This window comes from Bufo bufo, chromosome 4 (genome assembly GCF_905171765.1).
Source record: "Bufo bufo chromosome 4, aBufBuf1.1, whole genome shotgun sequence".
NCBI lineage: Eukaryota > Metazoa > Chordata > Amphibia > Anura > Bufonidae > Bufo > Bufo bufo.
In genome coordinates, this window is record NC_053392.1 from 629,513,724 (window position 1) to 629,528,566 (window position 14,843).

General features: G+C 49.1%; 1 protein-coding gene and 1 long non-coding RNA gene across 2 annotated transcripts in view; one reads left to right on the plus strand and one right to left on the minus strand.

Annotated features, from left to right (window-relative positions):
- The window catches only part of LOC120999814, a 27,934-nt gene extending 13,530 nt beyond the window's left edge, over positions 1 to 14,404 (minus strand). The window contains exons 1-2 of the long non-coding RNA XR_005778652.1: positions 14,376 to 14,404; positions 3,639 to 3,645 (exon numbers count right to left, since the gene is read on the minus strand). This is a non-coding gene — a long non-coding RNA (uncharacterized LOC120999814). The remainder of the gene's footprint in view (positions 1 to 3,638; positions 3,646 to 14,375) is intronic.
- Positions 1,945 to 13,686, plus strand: LOC120999807 (epoxide hydrolase 1-like). The gene is made up of 9 exons (XM_040430796.1): positions 1,945 to 2,052; positions 7,382 to 7,595; positions 9,812 to 9,992; positions 10,079 to 10,306; positions 10,826 to 10,955; positions 11,054 to 11,268; positions 12,012 to 12,120; positions 12,664 to 12,789; positions 13,255 to 13,686. Exons 1-9 carry the CDS (start codon positions 2,024 to 2,026, stop codon positions 13,454 to 13,456), a joined length of 1,434 nt encoding a protein of 477 aa, XP_040286730.1. The 5' UTR covers positions 1,945 to 2,023; the 3' UTR covers positions 13,457 to 13,686.
- Positions 14,405 to 14,843: the final 439 nt, after the last annotated feature.

Here is a 14,843-nt window from a genome sequence, read left to right on the forward strand (position 1 = left end):
GTCTGAGGATCTCATCTCGGTACCTAATGGCAGTCAGGCTACCTCTGGCGAGCACATGGAGGGCCCTCCAAAGAAATGCCACCCCACACCATTACTGACCCAATGCCAAACCGGTCATGCTGGAGGATGTTGCAGGCAGCAGAACGTTCTCCACGTCGTCTCCAGACTATGTCACGTCTGTCACATGTGCTCAGTGTGAACCTGCTTTCATCTGTGAAGGCACCAGTGGCGAATTTGCCAATCTTGGTGTTCTCTGGCAAATGCCAAACGTCCTGCACGGTGTTGGGCTGTAAGCACAACCCCCACCTGTGGACGTCGGGCTCTCATATCACCCTCATGGAGTCTGTTTCTGACCGTTTGAGCAGACACATGCACATTTGTGGCCTGCTGGAGGTCATTTTGCAGGGCTCTGGCAGTGCTCCTCCTGTTCCTCCTTGCACAAAGGCGGAGGTAGCGGTCCTGCTGCTGGGTTGTTGCCCTCCTACGGCCTCCTCCACGTCTCCTGATGTACTGGCCTGTCTCCTGGTAGCGCCTCCATGCTCTGGACACTACGCTGACAGACACAGCAAACCTTCTTGGCACAGCTCGCATTGATGTGCTATCCTGGATAAGCTGCACTACCTGAGCCACTTGTGTGGGTTGTAGACTCCGTCTCATGCTACCACTAGAGTGAAAGCACCGCCAGCATTCAAAAGTGACCAAAACATCAGCCAGGAAGCATAGGAACTGAGAAGTGGTCTGTGGTCACCACCTGCAGAACCACTCCTTTATTGGGGGTGTCTTGCTAATTGCCTATAATTTCCACCTGTTGTTTATCCCATTTGCACAGCAGCATGTGAAATTGATTGTCACTCAGTGTTGCTTCCTAAGTGGACAGTTTGATTTCACAGAAGTGCGATTGACTTGGAGTTACATTGTGTTGTTTAAGTGTTCCCTTTATTTTTTTGAGCAGTGTATTACTGGGGGCACTAATAGGGGCATTTCTATTACTGGGGGCACTAATAGGAGCATTACTATTACTGGGGGGCACTAATGGGGGCATTACTATTACTGGGGGCACTAATGGGGGCATTACTATTACTGGGGGCACTAATATTACTGGCGGGCAGTAATAGGGGCATTACTATTACTGGGGGTGCACTAATGGGGGCATTACTATTACTGGGGGCACTAATGGGGGCATTACTATTACTGGCGGGCAGTAATAGGGGCATTACTATTACTGGGGGTGCACTAATGGGAGCATTAATATTACTGGGGGTGCACTAATGGGGGCATTATTAATTCTGAGGAGAGCTAATGGGGCATTAATATTACTGGGGGCATTACTATTACTGAGGGGCACAATTGGGGCTTTACTATTACTGGGGGGCACTAACGGGGGCAATACTTTTACGGGGGTTTCATTAATATTACTGGGGGGCACTAATGGGGGCATTGTTAATTCTGAGGAGAGCTAATGGGATATAATTATTACTGGGGGACACTAATGGGGGCATTACTATTACTGAGGGGCAGTAATGGGGGCATTACTATTACTGAGGGGCACTAATGGGGGCATTACTATTACTGGGGTGCACTAATAGGAGCATTAATATTACTGGGGGCCACTAATGGGGGCATTATTAATTCTGGGGAGAGCTATTGGGGCATTAATATTACTGGGGGGCACTAATGGGGGCATTACTATTACTGTGGGGCACTAATGGGAGCATTACTATTACTGGGTCATTACTATTATTAGGGGGCACTAATAGAGGTATTACTATTACTGGGGGCACTAATGGGGGCATTACTATTACTGGTGGGCACTAATGGGGGGCTTTACTATTACTGGGGGGCACAGTATGACAGTGACAGTGTTAAGCTGGCTTAACTTGGCCGGTATTTTTTGTTGGGAAAGGTGGGAACCCTTCTGACCCCTGATGTAACAGGAGGAGCTGAGGGCGGGTGTCAGCTCTGTAGGCTCCAGTGACAGGACAAAGGGCAGCCACAGCAGGAAGACGGCACAGCAGAGCCGAGTATGTGGAAGCAGCTCCTGGAGGACGGCAGGTGAGGGTGGTGATCACAGGTGCTATCAGCCATACAGGGGTGCAGCCGCGTCCATCCCCCATGAAAATTTATAAACTTTGTCCTGACTGCAGTGCCTCCCCCCAACACTGGGATTTATGCAGTGCCTTCCCAAAACACTGGGGTTCAGGCAGTGCCTCCCCCAACACCGGGGTTCAGGCAGTGCCTCCCCCCAACACTGGGGTTCAGGCAGTGCCTCCCCCCAACACCGGGGTTCATGCAGTGCCTCCCCCCAACACTGGGGTTCATGCAGTGCCTCCCCCCAACACTGGGATTTATGCAGTGCCTTCCCAAAACACTTGGGTTCATGTAGTGCCTCCCCCCAACTCCAGGGTTCATGAAGTGCCTCCCCCCAACACCAGGGTTCATGAAGTGCCTCCCCCCGACACCAGGGTTCATGCAGTGCCTCTCCCCAACACCGGGGTTCATGCAGTGCCTCCCCCCAACACCGGGGTTCATGCAGTGCCTCTCCCCAACACCGGGGTTCATGCAGTGCCTCCCCCCAACACCGGGGTTCATGCAGTGCCTCCCCCCAAAACAGGGTTCATGCAGTGCCTCTCCCCAACACCGGGGTTCATGCAGTGCCTCCCCCCAACACCGGGGTTCATGCAGTGCCTCCCCCCAACACCGGGGTTCATGCAGTGCCTCTCCCCAACACCGGGGTTCATGCAGTGCCTCCCCCCAACACCGGGGTTCATGCAGTGCCTCCCCCCAACACCGGGGTTCATGCAGTGCCTCTCCCCAACACCAGGGTTCATGCAGGGCCTCCCCCCAACACCGGGGTTCATGCAGTGCCTTCCCCAACACCGGGGTTCATGCAGTGCTTCCCCCCAACACCGGGGTTCATGCAGTGCCTCTCCCCAACACCGGGGTTCATGCAGTGCCTCCCCCCAACACCGGGGTTCATGCAGTGCCTCCCCCCAACACCGGGGTTCATGCAGTGCCTTCCCCAACACCGGGGTTCATGCAGTGCCTCCCCCCAACACCAGGGTTCATGCAGTGCCTCCCCCCAACACCGGGGTTCATGCACTGCCTCCCCCCAACACCGGGGTTCATGCAGTGCCTCCCCCCAACACCGGGGTTCATGCAGTGCCTCCCCCCAACACCGGGGTTCATGCAGTGCCTCTCCCCAACACCAGGGTTCATGCAGGGCCTCCCCCCAACACCGGGGTTCATGCAGTGCCTTCCCCAACACCGGGGTTCATGCAGTGCTTCCCCCCAACACCGGGGTTCATGCAGTGCCTCCCCCCAACACCGGGGTTCATGCAGTGCCTCCCCCCAACACCGGGGTTCATGCAGTGCCTTCCCCAACACCGGGGTTCATGCAGTGCCTCCCCCCAACACCAGGGTTCATGCAGTGCCTCCCCCCAACACCGGGGTTCATGCACTGCCTCCCCCCAACACCGGGGTTCATGCAGTGCCTCCCCCCAACACCGGGGTTCATGCAGTGCCTTCCCCCAACACCGGGGTTCATGAAGTGCCCCCCCCGACACCAGGGTTCATGCAGTGCTTCCCCCCTAACACCGGGGTTCACTCACGCAGTGCCTCCCCCCAACACTGGGATTTACGCACTGCCTCCCCCTAGATAGACTGACACAGACTGGAGGTCTTATCAGCATGTGATGTATATGTATATTACTGTATCAGATCATGCATTATACTCTAAACACAACCAGAGCTGCACTCAAAAGTCTGCAGGGATCCTGAAAGCGCTACATCATAGAGGGTGAGGTGACGGAAGGGTTGGGCTTTATTCACACCCATATGGAGAACATACAGCCTGGATGCATGGGCTGCACACCGTGGTCATACATGGGCTGCACACCGTGGTCATACATGGGCTGCACACCGTGGTCATACATGGGCTGCACACCGTGGTCATACATGGGCTGCACACCGTGGTCATACATGGGCTGCACACCGTGGTCATACATGGGCTGCACACCGTGGTCATACATGGGCTGCACACCGTGGTCATACATGGGCTGCACACCGTGGTCATACATGGGCTGCACACCGTGGTCATACATGGGCTGCACAGGAATGAGATTTACTGGGGAACATTTAATAATTTCGCCTTTTCTATTTTTTTTTTAAAAACAGGCATTTTGGCAAAGTCTGTCATTTATCATCCTTTCATAAATCTGCTTTGTCTTTTTTGGTTTACGTCTGACCTCTAGTGGTGGTTTCTTGTAAGACAGGTTCGTATTCACAAACTGGTCTAAATAGTAGAACACGGCTCACGAGAAAACCTGTACAGGGCTGAGATACAGAATAAGATCCGTTAACAGCAACTTGCTGACTGTTTCCAGATTATAATCTATTGTTTTCTAGATTAAAAATGATCTGAAAATGAAAAAGTTTATAATGGTCACATATTGCCACTCCTCGGCCCCCGCCTGACATTGAGCACGCAGCTCCTGGGGTGAGGCCTGGCACCGATCAGCCGCTCCCAGGATCCTCTGATGATGATGGAAATGTTAATATTTCACAGATTTGGCTGCAGATTCATAAAAAAAACACACATTTTGCCAGAGTTTAAAGGTTTTATTATTTGACTTAACCCCTTCATTATTGGATCCGGCGTGTAGAGGTGGGATGCTCTGAATGGCTTGTTCTCCAATCACATCCAGAGCTGCATTCCCAAGTCTTATACTCAAGTCACATATACAATTACATTTCCAAATCGTATACTCTAGTCACATCCAGAGCTGCTCTCCCAGGCTATATTCTCTAGTCACATCCAGAGCTGCTTTCCCAGGCTATATTCTCTAGTCACATCCAGAGCTGCTTTCAGGGCCTGTATTCTCTAGTTACATCCAGAGCTGATCTCCCAGGCTTTATTCTCTAATCACATCCAGAGCTGTTCTCTCAGGCTTTATTCTCTAGTCACATCCAGAGCTGCATTCCTTTTTTTTTTACATATGTAAACTATTTACACATTTTGTATGAATGCACAATATCCAGACTGCGTTTTCTTGACCAATCGGTGCCCTCTATTATCTTCACATTGGCTCCTAGAATCCTATTATTAGCGCAGGCGTCACATCGCTGCGCAGACGTTCCACAGAATATGGGGATTACAATGGAGCCCAGCACCATCCTTTATTGGGGGGTGCGCAGAGGCGTTTGGTCTTTATTATTTCGCCCCCTCCCATCCCCACTCTGATCTGGACGCAAATAAAAACAGGATCCCAGGTCCAATACCTTCCGTTCGGACTCCTCGGTTCCAATGATTCCATTAAACTCTTCAGAATGGACGACAATTCTGAAGACGAGTCCCCCCCATCGTAAGAAAGGAGTTTTTAGCCCCAATTTCTTACTAATATCCTGATCGATTTCTTCCCAATATCCACGACATGTGGGAGCCGCCTACATCGGACTGGACACCCCCCGGACATTACTAACACAGGGGAGGGATACATTCAGTTTGATGGAGCAGATACAATGTATCGTTGAAACTGATACCTTGTAACATTTGAAAATGACCGCTGACTCCCCTCCATTAGTGCCATAGAGACCCAATTTAAAGGGAGTGTAGATAGAAATTCCTCCTACAGAGAAACCCACGGTCGGCCCCCCCCCCCCCCCCCATTATAGGGGTGAAGCAGCAGAACCTGTGACCAGTCTGGACGGGGAAAGATTCCCAAGTTCTCCGCAACCCAATCGTCCCGACTCAAATGCTTCCCAACAGAAGGCGAGTACAGTTGAGATTCTTTGGAAAGTATCTGGATCAAGTTCATGTTCTGTTCTTTCTAATGTCCAGAGGGAGGTTCTAGATTCCCCTACAATATTAGAACTGAATCCATGACGAAATGTAGACTTTTATTGATCTTGAAATCCGATAAAGACCCGTTGAGGCTGAGACGAAGCGGCCAAATTCGAGGTCCATACGACAGACCAGCAAGGTGTAGCCCCGAGCCCGTACACACGACCAGACAGGAGTCATTCCCGGAGACCCCAATATATAAAAAGGTTCGGGGGTAAGATGTCGACCAATGGGGGAGGGGAGCCCGCTCCATCTGGGCACATGAGGCAGTACGGCGTTTCACAGGGTGGAGTGCGGGTTCTTTTGATCCGTTATGTGAAGGTTTGGTATGGCCTTTGTTAGGTGCACCTGGGCTCTAGAAGGGTCATCACTAGATCTGCGGAGTCTGTGGCATCACTAGCGTGGAGAGAAGACAAATGTTCTGGGAAATAAATTCTGTTCTGAAAAGTCTTATTTGTGGCCCCAAAAGGATGAGAGCGAAGAAAGAGCCTGCCATATAGACAAGGAGGCATTGCATCAGACTGTATAATGTGGCTTCACAAATTTAAAGGAAAGTCCTCACACCCCCTCACTGTCCTCACATTCTGTTCTCTCGCTCCTTGTGCTATCAGTTCCCCCATCATTCTGCCCTCAGTCCCCATAACGAGAAAGTGAGAACAGAAGGTGCTACTCGGGGAAAAAAGTCTTCGGCCCCTCTACTCAGGACTTAGTTGAAGCACCTTCGGAAGTGATTCCAGCCTCCAGTCTTCTTGGAGATGATGCCACAAGGTTTACACCTGGATTTAGGGATTTTTTTTTGCCCCTCTTCTCTGCAGATCCTCTCCGCTGTGTCAGGTTGGATGAGGGACGTCGGTGGACAGCCATTTTCAGGGATGTGGCTGGGCCCCTCAAAGACATTCCAAGAGTTTTTCCTAAGCCGCTCCTGTGTTGTCTTGGCCGTGTGCTTATGGTCATTGGAGGGCATTTATCAAAGACCGGCTTTTCACACTAGTCTTCGATAGTCCCTGCACTGCCGGAGGATGCGCGTGTCTCGTCATAAATTAGGTGCATCCTCTGGCAGTGTGTGCCTGGAGTGAAATTCTACTTCGCTCAAGTGGAGTACTTTATTGATGACTTTTAAGCCTGAAAATGGCTTAACACAATTTGCGCCTCCACACAATCCTGTCCCTGAGCTCTACAGGTAGTTCTTGGATTTTGCTCTGCTATACATAGTCAGCTATAAGACCTTATGTAGACAGGGCTGTGTCTTTCCAAATCATGTCCAATCACCTGAATTTACCACAGGTGACTCCAATCAAGGTGTAAAACATCTCAGAGATCATCCAGAGAGATAGGAGGTCCCAGAGCTAAATGTTAATGTTATAAGAAAGGGATTGAATTCTTATCTTGAGGCCAAATTACTGTTTTTTTTCCTTTTTAATAAACAGCAATCCTACAAATATGTCAAAAAACTGCTGCGGTGGGAAACCACAATAGGCCCATGGGGTCCATCTTGATCTGATGTACATAATGTGTCAGCTCCTGACCTCTCATTCTCCACAGGTCGGCCTTCAATGACCACTGGCCTCACAGCCTCCTGATTCCGGCCGCTCTCGGTTTGGGGGGGGCTTTGATGTGTTGGAAGCTGCATGGACGGAAGATAAAATCTATTGAGCTGGGAGAAGGCTGGTGGGGTCCGGGGGAGAAGCCCCTCACCCACGGAGAGGACACGCGTGTGCGCCCCTTTGTCATTGAGGCCTTGGAGGCCGATATTGAGGTAATGATTTATATGTGCAGAAGATTCTACCAGGATCTCGTCTCCTAAAAGCTCTGCGTGCCCCCCAGAAACTGGTCAATATTTTCATACTAATGTATCATTCATGAGGCCCTGACTGAGAAGTAACTAGAGCAAAGCTGAGATCTAGGAAATAAGTGCACGGATGCAGCGGGGCCCCTAGGCCTAAACAACCTGCTGCTGCATATAAGGAGACCAGTGATATATAATATTCACGATAGATGGGGCCCAAAAACTAGAGGGGGAAAGAGGGGTCTGGAAAGGTGTAGAAGAGTATAGAGAGGAAAAGAGGAGTCTAGGGAGACAGAGGGGTCTATGGAGAGTAGTGTGGTGCCCGGGAACAGGGATACTTTGAAGTCTGGATATTTACGCCTGTTTCCCTGTTTGATGACTATGCAAAGTCATCAGCGCCTTACTTTATTTCACTTTAAAGGGTTAACTTGCACTGACAAAGTGTTTAATACTGTGTAACTGCATTTTATGTGTATGTTGTGATATATATATCCTGTTCATTTACACTGTATTTGCATGGCAACTTGAAAAGTGTTAATGAACACTGAGAGACTTTTGGGACTTTCTAGCTAATAATGAGAAGCTGGTAATTTTCCACATTACCATAACAATTAGGGTACTTTCACACTGGCGTTTTTCTTTTCCGGTATTGAGTTCCGTCAGTTTTATGCTAATGCATTCTGAATGGAGAGCATTCCGTTCAGGATGCATCAGTTCAGTCCCTCTTACATTTTTTGGCCGGAGAAAATACCGCAGCATGCTGTGTTTTTCTCTCTGGCCAAAAATCCTGAACACTTGCCGGAATGCCGGATCCGGCATTAATTTCCATTGAAATGTATTAGTGCCGGATCCTGCATTAAAATTGCCGCATTGACGGATTTGTTCTTCCGGTCCGCGCATGCGAGAGACCTTTAAATCTCTTTTTCCAGATGACACCGGAGAGACGGATCCGGTATTTCAATGCATTTGTCAGACAAATCCGTCTGACAAATGCCATCCATTTGCGTCCGGATTGCCTGCCGGAATCCTCTGCCGCAAGTGTGAAAGTACCCTTAAAGAAGATTATGTTTTGGAGGGAAAAAGCCCGATTTGTTTCCCACCAAAACCAGACAGTCTGACCTTTTTGAATGTCTGGTTTAGCTGTTATTATGTCTGGAAAAAAATTTTGTCTGGAAAAACTGCGGTGTCATTGCCATTGAGTATCATTGAAGCTCTAATGCAAGTCTATGAGAGACGGAAGTTGTAATATTGTATTTGTTTGGGCTGAGTTTCTCCACCCCTCCCACTGGAAGGTTCTAGTTCAGCCAGAAACTGTATATAAGGAGAGCAGTCCTAGCCCCTAGTGTTCTGCAGTTAGGGAATAGTGCTTGAAAGAGGAGACTCTGCCAGACAACAGATTGACCAGAAGAAGATGCTGAGACGGGGATACTCTGCCGCAAACCCTGGGCCTCCAGCCTTTGGCCAGGGTACCAGTCTTCTGAGAGAGGGACAGCTAGCTCAGGCCTTTCCTCAGCATCAAACCCTTCTTCTGCAGGTTGGAGACCGGAGAAGCCGCTCAGTGCACTGCCTGTATAGTTTTGCACCTGAATTCCTCCAGCAAAGAAGCAGCCTGGTTACTGCCGACCCTGACTCTCTGGACTTATCTCCCACTGGCGTGCACCACACCTTACCATCCCTTCCGGAAAGAAGAAACACGTGGTGACACCTCGACTAAGTCCAGAGGACCCAGCGTAGCATTGGGGGCCACCCTAAACCAAGCCACTGCAGCAGAAGAGGGGGAAGGGGGCAGAGGAGGCTGGAAAAGACAGAGGGGTTTAGAGGGTAAAAAGGGTTATGCAGGGGGGCAGAGATATCTGGAAGAGATAAAGGGGTCTGAATGGTACGGAAGGCTCAGGGGGGTCACACTGAGGGATGCTACAGTTGTCAGCCAAATAGCTATTGTGTGTGTGTATGGGAGACCTCACTTTGTATGAAAAGATAATAGAATCTATAAGATATGGAGCCAAGACCCCCAAATACTGCCCACAGTCTTCAGCAATAGGAAGATGGATGGTAATGGGGCTGCATGTGGATGGATGTAGGGATTAGCTGTGAGGATGGATGACAGACAAGAACGCTCATGCTGTCGGTGATCTGTGTGACCGATGTCTGGAGACTCCTTCACTGTATGCTGGTTTTCCCTCCAGGAACTTCACAGACGTTTGGATGCTTCCCGGTTCTTCTCTCCACTAGAAGACTCCAGATTTCACTATGGGTTTAACTCTACACATCTGAGGAAGGTGATTTCTTACTGGAGGAACAAGTATGACTGGAAGAAGCAAGTAAAGAACCTCAATAAATATCCGCACTTTAAGACAACCATAGAAGGTGGAGGAGACGTTAGATTGTGAAGCTCAGAGCTGTCTATATGTTCCTGATGTCACCTCTGTGATATATTGTCCTTTATCCCATAGGTCTGGACATACATTTCATCCATGTGAAGCCATCACATCTGAGCCCTGGACAGAAGGTCTATCCTCTTCTTATGGTCCATGGCTGGCCAGGCTCCTTCTACGAGTTCTATCACATCCTCCCACTCCTGACAGACCCCAAGAATCATGGTCTAAATCAAAACATTGCCTTTGAGGTCATCTGTCCATCTATCCCAGGATATGGCTTTTCTGAGGCCTCATCGAAGAAGGGTGAGTAAGGACTTCAAAGGGATTGACGAAATGTCCTGACCAGGACATCATCTTGAAAAAAGAGATGCAGACAGCACAACTATTTGAAATGAGTGGTGGGTGCACCTCTCCAAAAAAATTGGCAAGCTTCCTCATGCTGGTCGGATAATCCGCGTGTACAAAAAGTATAGAGACAGCACGCCTTTTTGTTGGAATTTATTCCAGATGCAACGTTTCGGCTGAAGAGCCTCCTTGACAAAGGCTCTTCAGCCGAAATGTTGCATCTGGAATAAATTCCAACAAAAGGACATGCTGTCTCCATACTTCTTTTTGTACCCGCGGATTATCCAAGACATCATCTTGTCAGAGCGTACTTCAGATCAAACTTGTAGGTGTGATTGAAACTCCTCTTAGGCAGAATGAGATCTTCTAGTAGGTGGGAATGAATTTCCTTGTAGATGTAATTGAGATTCCTCGTAGACAGGTTTAAAACAGTTTTTTTCCACCCCTGAATTGACCATGTCTACTCCTTGTATACAGGATTTAAGGCCTCTGCTGCCGCCCGGATTTTCTACAAGTTAATGCTGAGACTTGGATTCAATGAATTTTACCTCCAGGGTGGAGACTGGGGTAGTAGGATCACCTACCTCTTATCTCAGATGAAGCCGGAGTAAGTGTCTGGTCTCTTGCATGGTGTCTGGTAGGACATCTGCCACAATTCTACATTAATAGGGGTTGCACTCCATCCATGTCTTGCTCTTCTCATAGGTCAGTAAAGGGTCTCCATCTGAACTTTGTGACGCTTACGACTGGAGGACTAGGGAGGATAAAGTCTCTGCTGATTGGCCGATATGTGCCCTGGTTGGTGGGTCTGACAAGAGAAGATGCCAGACACCTTTACCCCTATATGGAGAAGAATGTGTTCAGACTTCTTCGGGAGACAGGATACATGCACATACAGGCGACCAAGCCTGACACCATAGGTGAGAAACCAAGATAGTCCTCAATAATCATGGTGGTGCACCTATAGCTGTTGTGGACTCACTGGGTTGCTGCTGGGTGGTCGTCTGGCAAGGTATGATCTTTGCCCGTAGTGACAGGAGGACATCATGGTTTGGTTTATGGCCGGTGGGCAAGGAGAAGTCAACCAGTAGGTCAGAAAACACAATAACAAGAGTAGTATCATTTTTGATCCCTGATCCTTTACATCGCCAAAATTCAGGCACATGCACCTAATATGGACATGGCAATGGTGGGATGACAGGAAGCCGGGGTCAGCAGAGAGAAAACATAGGGCGAGAGGAGGTAGTAGGCTACCCGTTTTCTGAGCTCCTCTCCAGAAGGGGCAGCCCTCACAGCGATGATGATCTCCCACACTCAGGAGCACTGCACCCCCAAATCACAGCTCTGCACCCCCAGATCACAGCTCTGCACCTGCTTCTAATGAGCCAGCAGGTGGTTCTGGTCAGAGATATGGATGATGCCAGGTACAATATCGCCCCTAAGACTGGAAGCTCGGACTTTCATATCCGTCTTGCTTTTCAGTGAGTGCAGAGATTCTGAGGGGGAGGACGTGTCTGAGGAGCGGAGGCACTGCTCTATATTGTTATATATTACACAGTTTATTATAATTACCTTTACTATAGATTTATAGGCAAATGATGAAATAGTAGTCACACCTTACAATCTATAAGACCCCTCGCTCCACATGCCCCTTGTCTTGTAGGCTCGGCTCTGAATGACTCTCCCGCTGGACTCGCTGCCTACATCCTAGAGAAGTTCTCAACATGGACAGAAGACGGCTTTCGAAACCTAGAGGACGGCGGCCTGGACAGGTGTGAGGTCGGGGCTTCATTACGTCTGATAAAAGACCACTCAGCGTTCCAACCTAAGTCGGAGACTTCTCCCCCTGTAAATCCTCTGCTGTACTGACCCTAGTACTTCCAGAGCAGCATTCACAATTCTGTTACATCATCTCTTAAACTCCAGTTACTGTACATCTAGAACTGCACTGACAATTTTGTGTTTCGTCATGTCCTTTACTTCCAGAGCTGCATTCACAATTCTACTGATACATCACGTCTTATTCTCCAGTTATATCTAAAGCTGCATCCACAATTAACGTCTTATATTTAAGAGCTGCATTCAAACTTCTGATGGCTCCTTCCTTGTGAATGCACCTCTTGAAATGACTAAGTAGATAGGATTTAACCACAGAATTGGACTACAGCTTTGGGTGTGACTAGAGTATACGACATAATTCAGAAATATTATAAGCAGGTGATGCCTCGATGAATCATTTTAGGCCATGGTTGGGGTTTGGAGTTGTAGATGTTGCTGTTGACTGATCCATATATCACGTTCTCTCTTCTGCTCAGGAAATTTGCTCTTGATGATCTCTTAACCAACGTGATGATCTACTGGATTACCGGATCCATCGCATCCTCCATGAGGTTCTACAAGGAGAACTTCCAGCGTGACTATATTCGCACCCCAGACACCAAGTAAGGCTGGAGATGGGGCAGTTATGGGGCTTGGGCTGATGATGGGCGATAGGACGGGCAGTGCCCTGCGGATCTGGTCAGGGGTTGATGATGTCATTGTAGCGGGCGCAGTGATGTCACGGCTCATTCATAGACTAAAGCTTCACAGTAGTCAGTAAACCATGGCGACATCATCAGTTCGGGGCAGGAGAGGGTTATGGGCCCCTCTGCTTTGTGGCCCCTGGTAGCATCAATAGGTCTGGCCCTCCCAGATCCACTCCCTGTTGCACATTTACAGGGGTTGTCCAGGATTGAAAAAACATGGCTACCTTTTTCCAAATACAGCGCCCCCCCTGTCCATAATTGATTCTGTCCACCCCTGTGCCGGGGCTCCGGGATACTAGAGGGGACAGGGTGGTCCGGGCCATAGAAGCGGCTACAACATTGCTGCGAGCCTTGCCATTTATGGGCTGATTCTCATTCCAGGGTCGGGGTGTTTGTGCCCACTGGCATCGCGGCTTTCCCCTGTGAGTTGGCTCACACGCCCCGGGTGTGGGCAAAGCAGAAGTTCCACAACATCGTCTCCTACAACTACATGCCCCGCGGGGGGCACTTTGCTGCCTTCGAGGAACCAGAACTTCTGGCCCGCGACATCCAGAACTTTGTGTCTAAAGTTGAGAAGATGTGAAGGAAGGAAAAGCGGATCACGTGATCGTCTCCATGGAAAAATGAATATTCATGAATAGAATTCCAGAACTACTGTGAAGACTGACACAACTTCACCAGGTTTTATAGATTTGATCCAATCACATCTGATGTCTGTGGGTGCTGTTAGTTTTGTGCCCGTAGCTCGTGGGGCGACACCCCCAGTATACGGCGCATGTGCATTTCCAATATGGAGACAATAAAATGCCGTCTAGACCATTCCCCCATCAGGACTTGTCTCGTTGATCGCGCCTCCGGCCGCACGGTTACGCGGTACCTAGAAATGAACCACCATGTGGGCGGCCCTGCTCCGACTAATCCAAGGCGGCACAGAAGGCAGCGGTCTATGGGAGCGTCGCACAGTCATCCCAGATCCGCTGCCACAGTCCTGAATTCCCAGGACTCTGCAGAACCGGTCAGCCTCCACAAATATCATAGAGTGGGCATGTAGCGCCAGGGCGGAGTGTGGCACTATAGGGCGCCATGTGCGGGCGGGGAGAGCAGGGAAGAGCCCCTGATATGTAGATAGGTGACTAGAATGTCTTCCACTTAGAAGTGCAGCTCTGGAGCACAAACTGCTGCTCAGACAAGCAAAGCACTGTGAAGACTAAATGAGCAGGCAGTGACGCACCTCCATGGCAGATCACACAGCTGCTGTAGAGCCCCAGGGACACAATATGCAGAATGTCCACTAGAGGTCGCTGACACTTCTGCAATGTCCACTAGATGTCGCTGATATTACTGCAGTATCCAGAATGTCCACTAGATGTCGCTGATATTACTGCAGTATCCAGAATGTCCACTAGATGTCGCTGATGTTACTGCAGTATCCAGAATGTCCACTAGATGTCGCTGATATTACTGCAGTATCCAGAATGTCCACTAGATGTCGCTGATATTACTGCAGTATCCAGAATGTCCACTGGGTGTCACTGCTGCTGCATGGATTTCTCCAGATGTCACTGTGCCTTACAATTGCATGCGGTCAATGAATTAGAGTTGTTGCGATACCAGAATTTTGATTCGGTTTCGATACCATAAAAAAGTACTGCGATACCCGATACCACGCGAAAAAAATAAAACCCAAAAAAAGCCACGTGCATTCCGCATTTGAAAAAAATAGCGAATCTCGCAGATTTTTTTTATATTTTAATAGTTTGGACTTTTCAGACGTGGCAATGTTTATTTATTTATTGTTTATATATTTTATATGTAAAATTGGGAAAGGGCCCTCAGTGCTCCAGACTAAAAAAAATACCTAGTAGCCATTGGCTCCTGAACTGAAAAATGTAGGAGCCAAATTACATTTTTAGTCGCCAAATCGAAACCGAATCAAAATTTTGGTATTGTGACAGCGCTACGCCGATCAG

Coding starts and splice junctions, on each gene's coding strand:
- LOC120999807 (XM_040430796.1), top strand. CDS start 2,024: ATGTGGAAGCAGCTCCTGGAGGACGGCAG. Junction 10,956..11,053: donor TTATCTCAGATGAAGCCGGA/GTAAGTGTCTGG, acceptor CTCTTCTCATAG/GTCAGTAAAGGGTCTCCATC. Junction 11,269..12,011: donor GACCAAGCCTGACACCATAG/GTGAGAAACCAA, acceptor CTTGTCTTGTAG/GCTCGGCTCTGAATGACTCT.